The 21,883-nt window shown below is 52.7% G+C and overlaps 1 protein-coding gene across 1 annotated transcript; it reads left to right on the forward strand.

The window, feature by feature from the left end:
* The first annotated feature begins 3,419 nt into the window (after positions 1 to 3,419).
* Positions 3,420 to 13,813, forward strand: SPARC (secreted protein acidic and cysteine rich). Its single transcript, XM_066560082.1, has 10 exons — positions 3,420 to 3,547; positions 9,667 to 9,735; positions 9,911 to 9,961; positions 10,116 to 10,200; positions 10,618 to 10,739; positions 10,945 to 11,065; positions 11,248 to 11,381; positions 11,512 to 11,660; positions 12,226 to 12,374; positions 12,561 to 13,813. Exons 2-10 carry the CDS (start codon positions 9,679 to 9,681, stop codon positions 12,587 to 12,589), a joined length of 897 nt encoding a protein of 298 aa, XP_066416179.1. The 5' UTR covers positions 3,420 to 3,547; positions 9,667 to 9,678; the 3' UTR covers positions 12,590 to 13,813.
* The last annotated feature ends 8,070 nt before the right edge of the window (positions 13,814 to 21,883 follow it).

Genomic DNA, 21,883 nt, shown 5'->3' on the forward strand with positions numbered 1-21,883 from the left:
CCAGAGAGCAGGAGAGATGGGAAATTCCTGGGATAAGCAGATTCCTCTCTGCTCTGCATTTACTCTCAACTTTTCCTGAGCTGGGTGCTCCCACCCCTGCAGCCATGGACTTCCCCCACACTGCCCTGCACCTGTGAGGAGCTCAGCCTTCAGCCACACACCCAGGGAGGAAGACTTAGCAAATTACATTCCCACTGTGGTTCCAGGGCATCCTGTTTATTTATATGCACTTTGGGTTCATTGTTTTGCAGCAGCATCCACCAGAAATTAATGCAGACACATCCTCTAGAGAAAAACTCATTAGAGAATCCCTCCCAGAGCAGAGGGAAGGAAAGGCTCCTCACACTGACAGACTTGTGAGCAGGGGACAGCAGGATTATTAATCCACACTTGTATCACTCCTCCAGAGCTGCTCACTCGCCTTTTTCTTCATCTCTTACAGCAGAATTGTTCCCCTCTTGGAAAGCACCAGCCCAGATCTGCCCAGCCTGGCTCAAAGCAGGATGAAGAAATTTGGATTTTAATCTGGGGTTAGCTGGAGTTCAAACCTCACCCCTCCAGACCTCTCGGCTTTGCTGTAAAATGAGCTCAAGCCCCAGAGGGTCTTGCCCTGTTTGCTGTTTCCATCAGAGTTTGTGCAGCCACTTGAGCTGGGAGCCAGCACTGGGAGCCCTGGGGTTCATCTGCTGTGCCCAAATTTCACTGGCACAGGGTCAGGAGCCTGAGCTGGACCTGCTGCAGCCCTGCCAGGGTTCCTGGGGCTGAAGAGGACCCTTGGGCAATCTCCTGCCCATCCAGTGCCCCAGATGGCATAAGACAGCTTTCTAAATATGTGTGAGGTCCAGGTTTCCTCCTGGCAGCCTGACAGCAAAATCTCCTCTTTGCTGACCCTACTAAGCCTTACAAGAGTGGAAAGGACTTTCCAGGACTTCCTTTGCAAGCTCTCAGTCATTTCTGGAGCTCTTTAAAGCTGCTGAGTTTAAAGAGCCAGGCTGTTGCTCCAGGCTCTTTGTGATCCCCCTCCATCCCACTGCTGTTGCCTGGCACCGTGTCCTTCCCAAGGCACAGGACCTGGCTGTCCCCACCCTGTGCACCATGAGCACCCCTCACTGCCACCCCCTGGGCTCACTGGATGAGCTTGGGGGCCATTTCCAGATGTGAGTGCACCACTGCTTTTTGCTCTCACTCAGACCCAGGGCCTAAGCCACCACATCCATAAAGAAAGCCCTGCTATAATTATCTCCGTGGCACTATCATTTGTTTAAGCCCTCAGTAGAGGGCTTAACTCCAGGCTTTAGTGCAGAGCAATTGCCACGTTGACAGTTAGAAAAGTCGTGGTTTCTTTTCTCTTCTTTTTTTTTTTTCCCCTCTCTAAAATTTTTTCCAGATGTCTTTTTTTTTTTTTTTTTCCTCAGTAGAAGAACCAGCAGTGGTACAATTTCAATGTGAGCCGTGACTAATCCACTGCAGAGAGCATTCAACAGCTGTGTCCAGCTCCTTGGGTTACAACTCCAGCAAATGAAACTTTGGCTTAGGGGACGTGTGACCTCTTGGAGCTAAACTGGACCTACAAGTGACACCTGGGAGCCACGGACACTTGTGGTGGGAGAGCAAGGTGCTCCAGTTGGTTGCATTAGAAGGAGCCATGGAGTCTTAGACACCATCACAAATCCAGCCTCCACAGGGACCTGGGAGGGTCACATGGAATATCTATGAATGTCTCTGTGAGTGGTATCAACATCCACATATCAGCACCCAGGGATGGCTTTTGGAAGTGTGCAGCCAGGTAAAGAAATGGGTGAAGAAGATTTTCTTCTCTCATTCTTTGCCACCAGCCTCCTGAGCTGCCTGATCCCAGAGATTGCCTGTTCACTGGGAAGTGATGATGGGTTCTCATTAACCCCTCCTCCCTTCTTTCCCCTCTGCCTTCCCTTTTTGTCCTGTTTATATTTTTTTGCCTTGTTGGCCATGGGATGTTTAGTCTTACATCTGACCTCTCACATGCAGCAGAAGTGCCATGAGGCTGGGTGAGGAGTGAGCTGATACAGAGCCATGACACAAAGGCATCCCACAGAGCAAGGAGCCAGCACAGCCTGGCAGGTCATCACAGCCCAGTCCCTGTGCTGACATCTAAATCCTCAGCAGCATCAGTGGGAAGAGCTAAGCACCCAGGGCCATGTCTCAGCCCTCTCAAAGATAGCACATAATCAAGAATGAACCCAAACCACAGGCAGCCAAGACAAAACACGACGTTGAATTTTGCTGTGATCTCAGTGTCCTTCACCCAGCATCCACAATCTCACTGCTGTGATCTCAGTGTCCTTCACCCAGCATCCACAATCTCACTGCTGGTGCCCAGATGTCCTCAGTCCTGCTGGCTACACGAGACATGAGACACCATCTTTCCATTGCCCTGGAGAGCAGCCCTAGGGTGAGGTTTGATGCCACAGGGGGATCACAAGCTGCAAAGGGCTGGATTACCCACGGGGCTCAGGACAGCCCTCTATGGCACAGAGACATTCTTTAAGGATGCCCAAACTGTAGCAATTTTTGGCTACTGGTTCTCCTTTGCAGTGCAGTGCCAAGGCCATGCTGGTGCTGGGGGAGCAGATGCACCTCAGACCCTCTCAGCCATGGAGAGAAGCAAGGGGAGAGGAGCTGGGTTTTCACCCTGGGCAAAGAGAGGAACAGATGGGAAAACTCAACTCCAAACAGCTTTGCTGCTTGGCTGCCTCTGGTGGGCAGCTGCTCCAGCTGATTTATGATCTGTAAATAGTGAGTGATGTCTGAAGAGACCACCAAATTCAGCTGAGTGGCAATTCTGGCTGTGGGGTTTGTTCAACCAGGCCAGATCTGCTGGATGATAACCACAACAGAGAGATCACTGTGCTGAGAGTCACATCGACCAGCCCAGCATTTCTCTGCCTACTTACAGCATTTCAGATATGAAATTATCTACACTCCACATTCTCTGGGTCATTCTTTCCTCTCCCTCTCTACAAGGCAGTCACAGATAGCAGCAATGTTAGGAGACAGGATGAAGAAGCAAAAACTCAGTTTTTCTCTGCACCCCCCTGAGGATGGGAAACACCAGCTCAGGGACTGAGAAATGACAGCATTTAACATTGCAATTGCAGCAGGTCGAGGTGTTAGGAGATGCAGAACCAGGCAGAGAGATGGCATTTCCCCATCCCCGTGTGCTGTCAGTGCGAGAGAGACAGAGAACTGAAAACTCAGCGCAGGCAGCTGCTGTGACAGTGACTGCTGGGAGGGCTGCTGGGGACTGCTCTGTCCCTGACAGGGACCCTTTGATTTTCAGCTTGATTTCTCTGGTCTATCCTGTGGAGCCAAGCTCAGGGACTGCCCACTGGGAAGCGGAGGAGAGGAAGAGACCGATTTGGAAAGCTAGAGAGGAGGAGGAGGGGGAGAGGCAGAGGGAAACCCAGCCCACCCTTTGGCTTCCTCCTGCCTCCTTCTAAAACTTGCAGAGTCCTCCAGCCTGTCCAAGCGCCTGAAGTTCCCTCAGCCGTGCTGCCGGGACTGCGAGGTATGGCCCGAGCTCCGCGATTGCCTTTGCTGTGCTTTTCCTCCCGACACGGGGGTCCCACAGCCCCACTCGTGGGGGTCCCTGGCCCCGCCGTCCCAGCCCTGTCCCCATCCAGTGCTGGCAGTGCGTCACTCGGGATGGGCAGCTGGACGCGGTGCCTTTAGAGACCCCTCCTGACTTCACCCCTTTCTCCTCTTCGCAGCATTTCCCCTTCTAAACCGTCTCTTATTCAATTTCGCTGCCAGAGCTTTAATGCTTTGGTGGCATCTGACTGTAAAGGTTTGATTTGCCCTCATTCTTCTCCCTCCTCCCTTTTCCCCCTCTGTGTTTTCAGCTGGTGGGTAGTTCTTTAGTGAGATCCATGACACCAAGGTGTGGGCACATCAAACCAACCTGCAGAGAAAATCAGATGTAGTTATGAACAGTCCCCACTTCTCCCTGCCTGAGGTGTGTTGGAGGGTGATGTTTTACTCACCGGAGTATCCAGAGGAAGAATAAAAGAGCTGCTGGCTTCATGTCAGCGGTTTTATTTCTTTCAGAGCAGCCGGTCTTATTTCTCCTTTGAAAAAAAAAAAAAAAAAAGACACTCGGCTTTTTGTTCCAAGCAAACTCTGAATGCCTTTCAAGTCTGCTGCCCTGGCTTGCCAAACTCTGGCTGATCGACTGTTAGGGAGACGGAGATTGCAGGAGAGGAGGAGCAAAACTCTTTCGGGGTGTTTTTTTTTTTAAGTTTTAAGAACTTGGGTTCCGCCAGGCACAATTTTAGGTCCACACAGAAGAGACGAGGGCTCGTTTCCTTTAAAGGCAGCTGCTGTCCTTCCCGGCCCGCTGACGTGACAGTCTCACTCTGCTCTTTGTGTCCCTTCTCTAAGAAAGCATCCAGCCAAAAAAAAAAAAAAAAAAAAGGGAAATTTAACCGGCTGAATCCCCAGCCAAACCGAAAGGCAGAAGTTTCAAGTTGGAGTGAAATGGGGGGTACCGGCAATGGCACCAGTACTCCTGAGTCCTCAGAGGGCACCAGCTTGAAACAGCCCAAAAACTCAGCATCCCTCCAAAAGGACAGAAGTTAATTGCAGCCGTTTGTTGGGCGAGTTTTAAGTGGAAAAGAAAAGCTGTGGCGTCGGGCGCGGCAGCTGAAGCCAAGCCATTGTCTGCCACATAGGCAGGAGCAGGGGTGCGGGCGGTGTTGGGAGGGGGGAGAGCAGAAATAAACTTTTCGAACTTTTTTTTCAAGCCCTTCCTTCCACAACACTCTGCTCTTCCATGACTCAGCCCCAGAGGAATGTCGGCTCCCATGGAAACCTTTTCTGGGTCCTCTGGTCCGAGGGATGTCAGGGCTGTTATCGCCGGAGCGCTTGTGGCAGGGCAGGTCCAGGGAATGCTTTGGAGATGGTTTGCATTTTTTACAGAATATTTATCGGACAGTTTATTCTCTGTCTCCTTGGTGGAGCTGTGCGGGATCAGCTGGTGGCACCCCCGGGGCCGGAGGGACCCCCCGCACCTGGCACAAAGCGTCCGGGCTGCTTTGGACACTGCCTTAGGTCCAGCCCACACAAAAGAAAAAGCTCAGGCAGGACAGACAGCAAAATTCTGTCTCGCCTGTCTGCACAGGGCTCATCCATGAGTGGCTGCCTGCAGCCCACAGCACATCCAGGCTCTTTGCTTGGTACTAATTTAATTGTTTTCCATTATGGATTCAGTCTGTAATCTGGAGAAACTATGGCAGCTCCAGCACAGAGCTGTGATGGGGCTGGGCTCTTGCTGTTGTATCAACAAGCCCTGTAAGATCTGAGCATTTCTGAGCTCACACAGAGCTCTCAGCACAGGGAATGGGCTCACACAGTGCTGTGGTGTAGCCGTGTCTTTAGTGACTCTACACAGGCACATGGGGCAGGGGGATTTTTCTCCCCACTGTGTTTTACTCAGAGCAAGTGTGTGTGTGAGCTAAAGGGAATTTCAGTTCCATCTAAGCCTTGCATGGCTCTCTGAGCCTGCACAGTGTGTGAGAGGGGTCTGTGCAGGTGGCAGGAGCCCGGCTGGCTTCTGCCCAGTCCCCTGCCCTGCTCCCCAGGCACCCAGGGCAGCTGCAGCACATCTGGGTGAGCCAGCACGGGACGTGCAGGGACCTGTTCAGCAGGGAGCTTCATGGGAACTCACACAAACATCTCCGGCTTCAAATGGAATTTCAGCCTGGGAGTGGCTGCTGAGTGAAGCTCAGAGGGTCTTGCGTGCACAGGGAGGGCAGGGCAGGCAGTGGGGACCCAGCCCTGGTGTTGTGTCTCCGTGGGGGTCACACTTGGTCACCCACCTGCACCTTGAGCACTGTGACCCCAGCCGGGTTTGGCAGAATCTTTTCCTGGGGCAGCTTTGTCCTTACACTCAGTGTGAGGTGGGGGAATGTCAGATCCTCCAGAGACTCGGAGGAGCAGTGGGCAGAGGGAGGGTGGGTGCAGGACACCCTGCTGGCGGGCTGGGGTGCAGGCAGGAGCTGAGGCGTGGCAGGGCTGTGCCCCCCATTGCCCATTGCTGCCTCCGTGGCTGCAGGGGGAGGAGGCCACGGAGCCCCTTGCCCGGGGTAGCAGGGGTGGCAGCCAGGGCGAGGAGGAGCTGCCCAAGTGGCCAGGGAGAGACTCCTCCCCACGCTAACGTGGCATCCCAAAGGGCTTACGCAACCCTGGACAGGGCCAGCGCCACATGGACCGAGCTCCACCATCCATGGAGCCTCTCCTGGAGGCTGCACCCGCCCCATCAGCGTCCTCCCCACCCCACAAAGGCTCTCCCCAAATCACAGCTGGGGTCTCCAGGAAGGACCCAGTGGCACAGACTCTCTGTGCATCACTGTGGGGTACATTCCCCATCAGGAGGAGCTGATGGTGGTGCCACAAGCTTGGGGGGAGCCTGGTAAAGAGTTCCCTGAGCAGCTGGCTTGGGGTTTATGGAGGTGCTGAGGGTCAGGCTCTGCCCTCTCTACACCCCATGGCTTTCTTCTCTGGGGTATGGCTGTGAAATGCAATGAGCAGCTGGTGCTGCAATGAGGGCCATGCTGGAGAGGTGAACCATTGGGGTTCACCTCTCCAGGTGTGAAACCTTCCTGGGGTTAACCTCCAGGAGGGGTTTGAGGGAACCCCCAGACTCTATTTAAAGAGTGACTGGGAGCTGAAGTCCCCATGTAGGATGTAAGTGGGATCAGGTATTAAAAAGTCTGCACAGCCCATGGGTCCTGCAGCCCATGGTTGTCTGCTCAATCCACAGCATTGAGCATGGCAGGCCTGAGGAGAGGGTGGTGACCATGGAGCTTCTCTTATTCTATATTATCAGCAGCCTTTTCTGAGCTGGTTTCCAGCATCCTGCAAAGTGCTGGTGTCTGTTGATTCCTTTAGGATGCAGAAGGGCCTAAGTCCCTGGTTGCTAAAATCTTTTTCCCTGTTTTCTTCTGTCCAAAATGACCCCACAGCTGCCCTCTGCCCTCCATAGGGCTCACAAAGCAGCACCAGGCATTCCCAGTGCAGAGCCCCTCAGGGATCCTCCCAGGTCCCTCAGCTCGTGGTGTGGCACAGCTGCCAGCTCCAAAGAGCATCCTCTTGGATAGCAGGGCCATGGTTGCTCCACCAGGAGGGAGACTTGCACCATGGACCACGTTATCCTCATAGAGCAACCCTGTGTACAGGGCTCCTGAGCTGTTATTTCAGGACTTTTGGCCACCAGGCATTCAGGAATGACCATTTGCAACCCAGCCAGGGGCTCACAGACTCTGCAATGTCCTCACTGCACAGCTTTGCCTCCAAAAAGTTGTTATTTTATTATAAATCTGTTTTACCATCTAAGGCACAAGACAGTTCTGCAGAGGTTGTTTGCTCAGACTTTTTCATGCTCCTTCTTCCTCCAAACACAACACTGGCAGCTCCAACTGTCTGCTGGCTCCTAGCAAACACCTAATTCCCTGACCCCACTTACTGCATGCCCAGACTTTGAAATTCAAGGCTTTTTTAAAGCTTGGGGAAATGATCTAAGATGGCCTTGGCATGGGGTTGGGTTCTCCTTAGTGCCACCTTCCACATGTGCATCCTCTCCTCCAGGCTGGGCACTGCCCCGGGAGCACCACTGAACCTCAGAGCACCTTCCAAAGCAAAAATCCCAGGAGGAGCCTTTACTAGCCAGGGGATACCAGCAAGGGAGGACATGGCCAGAATCACCTGTACTTTTCCACCTCTCTCCCCAAAGAACCCTTGCAGGAAGAAAGAACCAGTGATCTCTGCTGGCAAATGCTGGCAGAGCTCTCAGAAACCTCCAGAACAAACCAAGATGAAGGGAAGGGACAGCTCACACCAAGCAGGAGAGGAGGGAGCTGCTCAGCTGCAGCCTCAACAGAGCCAAAGAGCTCATCACCCCTGCCCACAGCCCCAAAGAGCTCACCACCCCTCCCTATAGCCCCAAAGAGCTCATAACCCCTCCCTATAGCCCCAAAGAGCTCATAACCCCTCCCTATAGCCCCAAAGAGCTCATAACCCCTCCCTATAGCCCCAAAGAGCTCACCACCCCTGCCCACAGCCCCAAAGAGCTCACCACCCCTGCCCACAGCCCCAAAGAGCTCATCACCCCTGCCCACAGCCCCAAAGAGCTCACCACCCCTGCCCACAGCCCCAAAGAGCTCATAACCCCTCCCTATAGCCCCAAAGAGCTCATAACCCCTCCCTATAGCCCCAAAGAGCTCATAACCCCTCCCTATAGCCCCAAAGAGCTCACCACCCCTGCCCACAGCCCCAAAGAGCTCATCACCCCTGCCCACAGCCCCAAAGAGCTCACCACCCCTGCCCACAGCCCCAAAGAGCTCACCACCCCTGCCCACAGCCCCAAAGAGCTCATCACCCCTGCCCACAGTGTGACCTGCACCCCACTAGAGGCTGGGTGAGGTCCTGAGATTGCAAAGAGGATTTTCCCTGAGTGTCCAAACCTCTCTAAATCAGGAGGCAGAGCCCAGCCGGGTTGGTGCCCTGGCAGCACAGCTTTGGGGTGGCCTTACACCCAGAGAGCTGCTGTGCACAAGCAGGAAAAGGCTGCAGTGCCATTGGATACCCTGGGAGAGAAGGAGAAACCTCCTCCAAGGCTTTCTGTCGCAGCAATAATCATGAACAGCTCGGTGGCTGGCCCCAGGGCGGGCTGTGTGCAGGTGGAGGGGAGGAGGGCAGGCGGAAGGGGAGGTTTGGCAGGAGGACAGGTCCCCTGGCTGGCAGGATGCAGGGGACAGAGGATGTTCCAGCAGCGATGCCAGCCGCATACCAAGCGGGCAGCTGAGCTCCCTGTGCCCGCACACAGAGCAACCAGCCCTGCCAAACAGGAACCGGGGGGACGAGGACACGGGCATGTCACCAGCTGTGCTCTCCTGGCTCACACTGCAGCCGCCCCCTCTCCTGCAGGGGCTCTGCAGCAGCTCAGACTGAGGGGGTGCAAAGGGCTCGTCCTTCTGGAGCTCGTCTCGCAGCAGGACACAACCCCAAAGAGTCTTGGGTCCCTCAAATGCAGTCTGGGGAGCCTCGGGTCTGAGCAGGAAAGGGATAAACAATAGACACACCAACATTTTGGGGTGCTGGGGATGAGGGACTGGTCTCTGATACCCCTAGGGGTGTCTGTGTCCATGGGGAAGGGGTTTTCTAAAGGATTTAATTCTCAAGTGCTCTGTCTCATTGTTTCTCTGTTATCTATGTCCTTCATCCAGTTCCATATTTATTCTGATTGGCAACTAAGATGATAGAGTTTCATTCCTTGTACCTGGCACTCTTATCAGGAGATTTTTAATGTGAAAAATGTGGGGGGATTGGTGAAAAAAAACCCTCCAGAGAAGGAAAGAGCCATTTTGACTGTGATTTTCCTAAAGGCCATCCAGGAGAGCAACAGACATCTAAACCCCACTGTCTCATTTTGCAAAATCAAACGACTTTATCTTGGAAACACAATTTGGCCCAAGGTTTTGGCTTCAAAAGCCATCATGTGGGTCTGTAACACCAAACAGACGAGGCAGGAAATGGAGAGAACGCCTTCCTCGAACTGTCTGCTCTGCCTGGAGCCCAGCAGCACACAGTGGCCTCCTTCCTCATCCCTCCTTTTCCTCTGCTTTATTCAAGGTCTGCTGAAAGATGAGGGCCTGGATTTTTTTCCTTCTCTGCCTGGCAGGCAAAGCCCTGGCAGCACCGGTAAGTGCAGGAGACAGCAGAGCTGTCAGGGTTGTTCATCTGGAGCAGCCAAGGGGATTTGCTTTTATAAAAAATAAAGTACTGAGGAATGAGGGACAACTTGAGGGTGGCCCTACTGCCTGTTCCAGTGGGTCCCCCCCCTTGGACCCCCACGCATGTGCGTTTTCCTCTGCAGCAGGAGGCTCTGCCTGATGAGACAGAGGTCATCGAAGATCCCACCACAGAGGTAGGTGGTTCTGTCCCTCCTCCTCACCCATCCCCTCAGCAGCCACTGCTCTGCAAAGAGCATCTCCAAAGCTCTGGGGAGCCATGGGGGGCTGCTCTGCCCCACAGGAGCTGGGGCTGTGCACCCACAGCAGAAACACCAACCTCTTTTGCAGGAGCCCGTGGGGGCCAATCCTGTCCAGGTGGAGGTGGGAGAGTTTGAGGAACCCACAGAGGATGTAGAGGAGATTGTTGCAGAGAGTAAGTCACTCTTCCCCTGCCCTCCAGCTGGCAGGGACACTGTCCCCTCCTTGTGTCAGGGAGCTTTAGCCACCCCAAACAGTGATGGGCTCCTTTGGGCAGGGCTGTAGCACAAGGACGATGCCAGCCTGGATGCACATTCAGAGCAAGAGGCACATGGCCTCTTCCAGCCCTGGGCTCTCTGTAAGCCCATCTTTGCAACAGAAAAGCCACTGGTGTGGCTACAGAAAGGAGTCCAGGATTAGCCCCAGGGCTACCATGGACTTCTGTAAACCTTCCCATCTTCTCAGTGTGAGAACAGATGTGGGGACCTGTGCCTGGTGAATTCTCAGTCTTCCCTCTGTGCTGAGGTGCCCTGAGCATCTCATGGGAGGTGAGGATGTGGCTGGCTCTGACTTTGCTCCCCTCCTGCTCCAGATCCCTGCCAGAACCACCACTGCAAGCATGGCAAGGTGTGTGAGGTGGATGACAACAACTCACCCATGTGTGTGTGCCAGGACCCCTCCAGCTGCCCTGCCACCGCCGGTGTCTTCGAGAAGGTGAGGGCAGGATCTGCTCAGTGCCCAGGGCAGGGAGGGACCCACATGGGCTTTGCCAGAGATGGTGACACATGGAGACAGTGTCAGGGTGGCTGGTCCCCATCTGGTGATGAAGAAGGAGCCATTGCCCACCCCAGGAATGAGTTAAACATCTCATCTGGAGGCTCTCCCTGCCTCTCACACAGCATCTCCCCTTCCTGTGCAGGTCTGTGGCACTGACAACAAGACCTACGACTCCTCCTGCCATTTCTTTGCCACCAAGTGCACCTTGGAGGGAACCAAGAAGGGACACAAGCTGCACCTGGACTACATTGGGCCTTGCAAATGTAAGTGGAGCCACTCCCTCAGACAAAGGCACCTCTAACTGGGCACAGCCCCATGTTCACGGCCTGGTGGAGGGCAAAGATCCTGGCAAGCTCAGGGCTGAGTTGTGAGGGCACCAGGGCTGTGTCCAGGGCGTGGAGCTGCATGTGCAGATGCTGCACTGAGCCCTGTGTGTGACTTGCAGTCATCCCTGCCTGCCTGGACACGGAGCTGACTGAGTTCCCCCTGCGCATGCGGGACTGGCTCAAGAACGTGCTGATCACGCTGTACGAGCGCGATGAGGACAACAACCTGCTGACCGAGAAGCAGAAGCTCAAGGTGGGGCACAGGGCACAGGTCTGGGAGCTCACCCCCACAGTGGAGGCCAGCACATCCAGAATGACCTGTGGGATTGACTCTTGGTCCCCATTTCCCTGCTGACAAGGCCTCCCCACCTCTCCCATGGCAGGTGAAGAAGATCCACGAGAATGAGAAGCGCCTGGAGGCCGGTGACCACACCGTGGAGCTCCTGGCCCGGGACTTTGAGAAGAACTACAACATGTACATCTTCCCTGTGCACTGGCAGTTCGGGCAGCTGGACCAGCACCCCATTGATGGGTGAGTACCAGCACAGCAGGACGAGGAGCCCAGAGCCATCTCCTGCCTGAGGAGCAGGGTGATTTGGCAGTAGAAGGTGTCAATGCAGGCTCGAGATGTGACACAAGTGGGTGGCTGGTGGCAGAGGTTGTGGCAAACCAGGCTGGGGTAGAGGCACCTTTGCCTCCTGCAAACTGCTCTTCTGCAGCAAGAGGGGCCTCCCCCAGCCCCAGCTGCTCCCACCTCCCTTGGGTGTGGAGTTTCTCCCTTCTCAGATTTACTGTTCTATGACAGTCCCCTAAAATATCGTAGTCCAAAGGCCCTGGGATAACTGCAGCAGCTGAGATAGCAGCTGCTGGCTTACCTGTGGGCTGCAGATGGGCATGGGAGTGATCACACACTCAGCTCAGGCCTGTGGGGTGGGGGCAGCTGGCAGGGACCCCCAGCTGGTGGCTGTTTTGTGACCAGCCCTTGACCCTCGTGACACTCGGTGGCTGATACTGGGAGGGCACAGGGACAGCAGCCAAAGCAGAGAGCTGGGACCAGCAGCTTCCCTGCTGTGAGGGTGTGGTGGTGACCCTGGCAGGTACCTGTCCCACACGGAGCTGGCCCCACTGCGTGCCCCCCTGATCCCCATGGAGCACTGCACCACTCGCTTCTTCGAGGCCTGCGACCTGGACAACGACAAGTACATCGCCCTGGAGGAGTGGGCCAGCTGCTTTGGCATCAAGGAGCGTAAGTACCCAGGAGGAATGGGGCAGGAGGGGCTGAAGAGCACCCCCAGAACCCCCAATGTGCATGAGGCAATGCATCACAGCCAGCCCTGGGTGAGGGCAAGCAGGGGGGACTGGGAAGGGTGCAGGAACAGTGGGAGCCTGGCAGTATCCATCTCCTAACTTTGTCTCTCTTTTCCTTCCACAGAGGACATAGACAAGGATCTTGTGATCTAAACGCTCACCTTCCTGCTCTGCTGCCTGTTTTGTCATGTTTTAACCTTCCCACTTCCTTTGGTTTTTAAACTGCTTTTGTTTTGTTTTGTTTTTCCCTGGGAACAAGGTGCTAATATAGGTCTAAACATATGTAGTAACGGTGCTAAGAGAAATAACAGTCCTCATTCATAGCCTTATCTATCACCACTAGATTACTCACCCAGCTGTTTCCACACGCTCTTACCAGCCTCTTCTCTCTCCTACGTCTTTACTGCTGATTGTTCCTGTGCTAAATATCCGCTCTGCCTCACCATCCGCTCTCAGACTTCTCTTGACTTCTCGCTAGCAGCACGTTCCTGGACACTCAGACACAAAACCCTCTCAGCTGATTCACCACCCCAGGCACAGATGCCAGCGAGGGAAGGCAGAGCCAGAGGATGTAGGAGGATTGGGTTCTCAAGCAGAGCAGCTGCAGGTGACATTGTGGCCACCCAGCTCGTGGTAGGAAGGGTGGAGAGGGGTGAGAAAGACAGAGAGGGAGGTAGGATTTTGTTTTTTTTTCCCTCCCATTCCCAGGGTTTAGCAGTTATTGGGACAGAAAAAAAAAGATAAACTGAACAAGCGAATAGGGAAGTGCACAGAATTTAAAACAAATAAGATGAAATTATTACCATCCTGTAAAATCCTCTTGAATAATAAAGGTTTGAAAGTGCTACATGCTTCACCATCACTCAATGACCACGCTGCTGTCGTGTTTTCTGTGTGGCTGCCTGTTCCCCAGGGTGTATGTGTGGCTCACCTTGGTGCTGTGATTCAGCTCCAGGTGAGACAAAGCTCTTGGCTCTCCCCAAATCACAGTGCCCTGAAGCACTTCCCACCCCTCTGCCTTGGCTGTGCCTAATTCCAGCCCTGCTCTTCCAGAGAAGCTGTGTCAGACTTGGAAGGGATATTTCTGCCCAGAAAGTGGCCTGTGTGCCACATGCTTGAGGGAAAGGCTGTAATATTTTTTTTTTCCTGTTGTGGATTTAAGGGATGCAAAGGATGGAAGGGAGAAGGTATTTGGATTTTGCTTAATAAGAGAGGGTCCTGACAGGAGCAAAGTGATGGTTAAATCTCACAGGCTGAGAACTCTTTTTTTACCTCTGAATGTTCCCTGTGCCTTATATTATTAAATTCCTGCCACAGTGTGAGCAACCTGATGAGTTTCTGTAATAAAAAATACTGATTTGAAACACTGACAATAAACCAGCCTGCAATGTTCCTCTGTTTCATCCCATCCTGGTGAGAGAGGGACTGCCCCCTCAACACCAACCTCATGCATGGGTTCAAGTTGTTCCCACAGGTCTCCCAGCCCCAAAAAAGGTTCTGGTCCAAGGTAAGCTGAGGTGTTTCTGCCCATTCCAGCCCATCACTGTAAAGGGCTTGGGGAATATTGGGTGGGAAACGTGGGCAGAGATGGGGTCACTGCAGCAGCCAGCACAGACACTCACATGGCTCTCAGGCCCTTGTTTTCATCAGCAATAAAATCCCTGGGAAAGGCAAAAAGGCACAAGAGTAGGAAAGTAAACACCCCCATTTGCATGGGCTAAAAATAGCCAAGTTTCAAGAGCTCTGGCTCAGCTGTGAGGTCCCTGCTGACAGCCCCTGTGGGGTGTGCTGTGCTCCCAGCAGGGCTGTCAGGATCCTGCACAGGGTCACTCCTGGCTGCAGATCCCACGGGACACAGACACTTTATATGGCCAAGGTGTGTGACCCCCCTGGGAAAGCTCAGCCCAGGGGGGGCAGGTGAAGCACAGCACCCCTTGCCCTGGCCACACTGCCCCCCAGGGCTCCTAGCCAAAGGGGGCTCCCAGGGGAGACACAGTGAATGCCTCCCCACTGTGGGAGCAGCTCTACAAACTGGCAGACCTGACACAGAGAAGGGCACCACTGCCCGTGACCCCTGCAAGAGCCAGCTGGATGTGACCCACCTCCAGGCCTGGAGAGCTGTTGAGAGGAGGTTTGGGCAGGGCAGAGGACAGGAAGACAGGCAGGGGCTGCAGGAGATCAGCCATCCTGTGCCAGCTGCTCTCCAGTCACTCCCTCTCAGCCAGGATCCCTCGCTCTGCTCCCCTGTGAGAGGCAGCTCCTCCACTCCTTCCAGCCCAGCCCTCCTGCCAGGGCCACCAGACAGCACAGGAGCTTGGGTCCTGTGCAGGGGAAGGGTCTCCAGCCCTGCTCTCCCCTGCCTTCCCCTCTGGTGCACGAGTCCCAGCAAGCTCAGGAAGGCCAGCAGGCTGCCCCAGGATTGCTGGGTGTCACAGCTCTGGAGGTGCAGTGATCCCTCTCCAAGGCCATGTCCCATCCCATGGGACAACACTGCTGTCCCAGCAGACTGGCAGAGCCCAAAGGAGCCAACCCAGTGCTACAACAAAGTGCAGCTGGCCTGGCTTTAGCTGAGCATCAGAACGAGCTCAGGAGGTTTGGGCTCTCTTAACCCTTCAAAGGTCACAGCCTGAAGCATCAAGTGGTTGGAATTTCACTGCCTTGGGGGAAATGCCATACAAGGGGTTATGTCAGGACTTGAGGAATAAGCTGGCCTCTTTCAGACCCAGACAGTCAGCAAGGGTGGAACAGAACAGCCCTTTCCCTGTTGGAGCTGAAATGGAGCCTTCCCGTGCCTGCACAGCAGTAAAGAAACTCCCCTGTACTTTCCGAGTGGAAATTCTCCCTGTGGTTTGTGCTGACTGAGGACACAGTTTGCAAACCTGAAAAAGAAAAAAAAAAAAAAACCAACAAACTAAATAGAAAACGAACAGACAGATCTGGATCCAAAACCAGCACCAGCCTCACCTGAGTGCTCCAGTGCATCTGCAGAGATGGTTCCTCTTGGTGCAGTTACCCACTGAGCCATGTCCTGCATTCAAGAGAGGAAAGATAGCGTAGACAAAGATTTCTGTACAGATTTGTGCTCTGTTTTCCTGACTCTTACTTTTGTAAGAGAAACAAACTGTGGCATAAATACTGCATTAAGGTTTGTGGCTGAAATGTACAAAATGCAGGTGATGAAAAAGGTGACAAGCCAGGGATCACCGGGACTACACCAGTCACACACCTGGAAACAGCCTGGACGCAGAGCCCTGCTGTTTGTGAGGTGCAGCTGCACCTGGAGCTGCTTCTGCTCTCGCTAACAGTGACACTGGAAACCTGTGGAATTAAACTCATCCTACAGCACAGAAACATGGAATCAAAGTTCTGAGTTGGAAGGGACCCACAAGGATCTCTGAGTCCAACTCCTGTGACAGGACAACCCCAAGAATTACAACATGTGCCTGAGAGTGTTGTCCAAATCCTTCTAAAAATCAGACAGGTACTGTGGCCTTGGGAGCCTCTTCCAGTGCCCAATACCCTCTGGATATTTGAAAATATCCAACCTAAGCCTCTCCTGACACAGCTTCACACCATTCCCTCAAGCTCCATGTGTGAAGGCTGGTATTTCACACAGGTTCGAGCCTCATCAGCTAAAATCAGCCCTGCAAAGGAAGATTGAACCATGTGACTGAGGCCTTTGACCTGTGTTCAGGCACCCAGGGTGGTGGGGTCGATGGAGTCACCATTCCCAGTGGGAATCTCACACACAGGTCTCTGCCACAGCAGTTCAAGCACCCCCAGAATTACTGAGGGGGGATCTTATCATGGGTGGGCACAGAGGGTGTCAGCATTTCCTCCACCCATCTGCCCTGCTCCGGCCTGAGGAGCAGCTCCCAAAATGCCCATATCCCCTGTGCAGCATCCTTTGGTCTCAAAATCCCTTCTTTTTGAAATATGCACGAACTCCGTCAAATCTTGCCCAACCGCCAGCGAGGAGACAATGCCGGGGGAAACCCCTCTAGGGACGCATCTCCTGCGGCCGGCCTGGAGGGAGGGCAGAGGGGAGGGAAGCTGACACACTTTGTCTGCCCCCTGAAGCTGTGAGAGGCGCGTCCTCTCTCTCCTTCCGCCCCGTTCTGCTCCTCCCCGGCCGGTCCCGTCCTCGGCAGCGGCGCGGAGCGGCCGGCGGGGGGAGCGATGCGGCCGGGGATGGAGCCGGGGCTGCGGGGAGGCTCTGCCGGAGCGGAGCGGGCACAGGGAGCTTGTTCCGGGGCTGCCCGGGCACAGGGCGAGAGAAGAGACCCGCTCAGCTGAGGGCTCTGCCCTTCGCAGCGGAGCGGCTCAGAGCCCTGCTCCCTCTAGGGCTGCGTCCCCACCACGCTGGGCTACTGCATCCCAATGCATCCCATTGCATCCCAATGCATCCCATTGCATCCCATTGCATCCCATTGCATCCCATTGCACCACATTGCATCCCAATGCATCCTATTGCATCCCATCGCATCCCATTGCATCCCAATGCATTCTACTGCATCCCATCACATCCCATCCCATCCCATCCCGTCCCATCCCATTCCATCCCATCCCATCCCATCCCATCCCATCCCATCCCATCCCATCCCATCCCATCCCATCCCATCCCATTTGCTAAACCCTATTACAAATATATTTGTATTCATAATATTTATTATTTATTTCATAAATTATAAATTTTATCTATAATTTATTTCATAAATTACAAATATTATTTATTTATTATATTTATCACTTATTATAATAAATAACAAATAATTATTTATTGCATTTATAATAAATATTATTTGTTATATTTAATGAATATTTAATTATTAAATAAATATATAAATAAATATTTATAAATATATAAATATATTTTATATGATTTTATAAATAATTTAATAAATTTTATATAATAAATTATTTTATAAATTATAAAATTGATTTATAATGTATCTTATAAATAATAAAATTTATTTATAATTTTAAAAATAAATAATAAATATTATTTATTACATTATTATTTTATAATAAATAATAAATAATTTTATTATATTTATAGTAAGTAATTATTACATTTAATGAATATTTATAATATAAATATATAAATAAATATTTTATGTATATTTATTATATTTATAATATGTGTAATATATTATATTTGATCAAAGCAGTTGATCAAATCTCAGGCTGAGTTTGGCCAGGGGGTCCACTCTGAACCCCATGACTCAATGGGAGGCTCTTCCTTACCCTTTGCACTCTTATCTTTTTGTGTCTCTGGTCTCCAAGCAAATCCTTTTAAGATGATTTTGGTAATTTTCTTCTGTATGCTTCAGCAACCTAGGAAGTGACAGAGTGGATGTTGCCCATCAAACTCTGTTAAGTTGCAGTTTGACAAACTTTCATTCAAACTTGCTTTTGCTGACACCTTTGTCAGTGACTCTTTAAGTGACCTAATGACACCATCCCATCTCACCCCGAGGTGCCTGAGCCCCCCCTGCCCTTCTGGAGCACAGACCAGTTTGCACTCTAAAGGACTCATGGCCTGTATGATTCCAAGCTTTGTGCTTTGCAGCTCGCTCTGTCTTTCTCAGTACCATTCCCTCTAATTTTTGAACCTACTGGCTGGTCTTAACTTGATTTGATGGGCCATAAAACCAGAGCCATGGCCTTCCTCTGGGTGGCCTGAGGACAGAGAGAGGATGCAGACAGACAGACAAGTACTTCACTGCACAGTGATGCTGAATTCTAACAGGAGCTGGGCTTGGCCTGATGCTCTGGTGCCAAGGTAATTGCACAGTAAGTAATTATTTGTGTCAGGTTTTATCCAGTTTCTGCACTGCCCGTGGAGAACTTCCATTACTTTCTGTGTTATGTCCTACCACATAAACAAGGGCCATTTCCCAACTGAGTCCATTTTTTGCCAGGCTCAGTATTATGCTCCTAATCAAAGAAAGTCTGAATCTGTGATTCTTGGGAAACAACTCGCCCCAGGACATATTTTTATGTGCATTCCCTACATTTTTCTTAATTTCATATTCCTTTTGATTGCTACTCCATCTGGATTCGAGAGACTGCACAAGTCTCTTGTTGTTTCTTGTCCAAACACCTCACGGATCACCTTCACTGCCTGGGTTTTGGAGACTGCTGCTGTCAGCTCTGGGGCCAAAATTCTCCATGCTCAAAGCCAAGCCTGACCACAGCCTGATGGTCACTGTTTGCAGCTGCCCAGAGCAGTTGTGGCACCATAACCATGCCTGGCAGGACAATTCCTGGTGGCCAGGGCTGTACCTGACACTCACAGGGCTTTTCACAGCCAGGAACAGTGTAAAACCACCACAGGACTCCTACACTGAGCATCCAGTGCTGCCCAGCCATGCAATGCATTTCCTTCCCATGAAATGAGGGGTCTCCTGGAAACTGGAGGCTCTTTCTCCCCCAGCACTAATCTCCCCAGAAGAGCTGCTTCAGCTCACAAGTGCCTGAACTGGATGCAGTCTGGAAGCTGGGTTAATATCTGGGTCACCACTTGTTTGCTCTGCTCCTTCTCCCTGAAGCATCTGCTGTTGAGAGCAGAGATGAGTCAGGGCAGACCTTTGGTCTGACCCAGTCCTGCTGCTCTTCTGCACTAACCACACCTGCAATCATGCCCTGTCTGCTTGGGCTTGAGCAGCACCATTCATCCTGCAGGATTCCTGTTGTTTCCTCCTGGCCATGGTGTCCTTAATGAAAACTTTATCTTCCATCAGATGATTCCCCCTTCACTTGAGAGCCAGCTCCAGGTTTTAGCTCTGGTGCAGATTTTCATGCCCTTCAAAGAGCCCTTCCCTGTTCTGAGCACTGCCCACATGCTGTCTGTTTGGTGAGCCTTTATCCTGCTCCACAGGAATAATTTCCTTTTCCTTTACAGCTTGCTCATCCAGGAGTATTTTACTTAACATGTTCTTGTTTGCATCCTTCTCCTTTGCCCAGCAGCTGGCATGGGATGAACTACCTGTGGCAGGAAGAAACATGCTGTAATAATCAGAGGGGAAATCTGGAGGGCTCCAGAGGTTTGTTGCCCTTCAGAGGCAGATGCCCATATCCCTTGCACATTAACCATAACACAGGGCCTGTGCTGGCAAACTTCAACCCCTGGCCATGGAAACTCATTTCCCCTGGAGATCTTGGCATGGCAGACAGAGTGGAAGGAGAATAAATTTCCCTCTCCATATGCAAAGGGCAAAAGAGGAAGGGAGGAGAAGACCATCCTCTTCTCCTTGGCTGCCTCTGCCTGAAAACTGGCAGGGATGAAAGTGCTGCACCTAGAGATCACACCTACAAACCCCTGCCCATGCTGCCCTGCAGGGAGGAGAGCAGGGCTGGGAGCCAAGCAGTGCTCAGCCCAGCACTCCCACCCTGCTGTGCCCATCCCTCCTCCTGCCACCCCCAGACCCCATCACCACCACACAGCTGCAGCATCACAGGCATGACCCCCTGGCAGACCCAGTCCTCCTACTGTGGATGGTTTCTCTCCTCAAGGACGCTCAATTCTGGCTTGAAAAGCCAAATGTTAGCTGAGGAGGAGCTCTTTGGAAAGGAGCTGGGCTGGGATGTCAGGGCACACCTTGCTGCTCCAGCAGTCAGCCCCCCCCTCTTCAGCCCCAAGCTTGGGGCTCTGCTGAGGGCTCCCCTTTCCCTCCACGCTGGAGCTGTGGCTGCCTCCCCTGCTCCTGGCCTCCAGCTGTACCTTTAACATGTGTGGGCAAACCCAGGTTCCTGAATGCAGCTCGGTTCAAGGCAAAGGTGTTGGGGCACGTTCCGTTTGGGAGAGCAGGAATGACTGAACTGCTGGGGAAAGGCCAGCCTTGGACTGCCAAAGCTGGGAGAGGCTTCCTGATCCAACCCTGTCTGGGAAGGCTTTGAATGGACCCAGGGAGGAGGCAGAGAGGGATGGGATCGCTGGCAGCCACAGGGACAGAGGAAACAAGATGGGGTTGAGACATGCCCCTGCTGCTAAAGGTTCCTTCTGTGAGGATGCCAGAGGATCTGTGAAGAGAGTGAATGAACCTGCCTTGGCATCCCTGCTTCTTTGGAAATGTTTCCTCTTTCCATCCAGGTGTGAGAGCAAAAATCTTCCCCTTCCATGCAGACCAAACCAAGGCCAAATGGCAGAGCCGTGCTTCACACACACGTGTGCACACCCACGCACAAACAGGGGTTCTTGGGTTATCTGACAAGCTTCTACTTCTTCTTCCATGTTCTGTTCCCTCTCTTGCTTCTCCCTGGGCTCAGCTTATCCTTGCACAGCTCCCTCCATCCCAGTGAGTTAAGCTGAGGGTAAAGCTGAGTCCAGGTGGCTCTGACTCTGACTCTCACCAGCCCCACAGAGAACAGGAGTGGGGCTTGTTAACCCAAGAGATAACTTTGGTGGGTGAGTGCCTCTGGATGGGAGTCATCCATCCATCCATCCATCCATCCATCCATCCATCCATCCATCCATCCATCCATCCATCCAGCCATCCAAACCCTCCATCTCTGCACTCCCTCTTCCTGTCTCCATCCCATCCTGCCAAGCCAGGTCCTCAGGGCCACAGCTGGCCCCAAACTGGTCCCCACACAGGGCTGGAGAGCTTCTCTGAGCTACTCTGAGCACCCCAGGACCCCTTTGTCCTGCCCACTTTCCATCCTGCCTTCTCCAGAACCCGGCAGACCTCCCAGGAAATGCTGGAAGGGATTTTCTGCCTCTCTGTGCTGGGGTTTCCTCCTCCATATCTCCACATCTAAATCACCAGGGACATGCCACAGCCAGCAGCCACCCCAGCACTACCCCCATCCCTCTGGAGTGAAGTCAACCTTCCCCCAGAGCTAAACAGGAGGCTCTGCTCCCCACCCTCTTGGCAAGTCCATGGCTCACCCACAGGGGATTATCAGCCTTCATTCTCCTGGCCCCATCACTCTCTCCTTCCCCCCTCAGCCTCGGGGCTGGGGAAGAGCAGGCACTGATCTCTCAGCACGTTTTCCTAGCAGGACCCTGCCTGTGACCTCTGCCTAGAGACCTACAGAGGAGCAAAGTTGGAAAACATGAGCACAAACTGAAGGGTCTCAGCTTTGCAGCTGAGTTTGTTCATCTGCAGGCACCCCAGGAACGGGATTAGCTGTGGGGTCCAGCTCTTATCTGAGTACTTTGAGTCTGACTCTGCCTTGCTGAAGAAGAGATGGTTGGATTTCTTGTAGATTATTTAGGGTATCAGAAGTAGCCTGGCAACAACATTTTTCTCCCTTGCAGAACTCAGAATTAAGCCATGTGCTGCTTTGAAACAATGATCACACAGGTGATCATTGAAAAAAAAAAACACCCAAAACCTCCACTGACTCCTACCCATTTCCAGTTTTGCTCAGTGCCAGTGCCTCTCATTTCATCTGACTCTGATGATGACGAGGAGGATTCCAGCACTGGGAGGCATTGAT

This window comes from Molothrus aeneus, chromosome 15 (assembly GCF_037042795.1).
Source record: "Molothrus aeneus isolate 106 chromosome 15, BPBGC_Maene_1.0, whole genome shotgun sequence".
Classification (NCBI taxonomy): Eukaryota; Metazoa; Chordata; class Aves; order Passeriformes; family Icteridae; genus Molothrus; species Molothrus aeneus.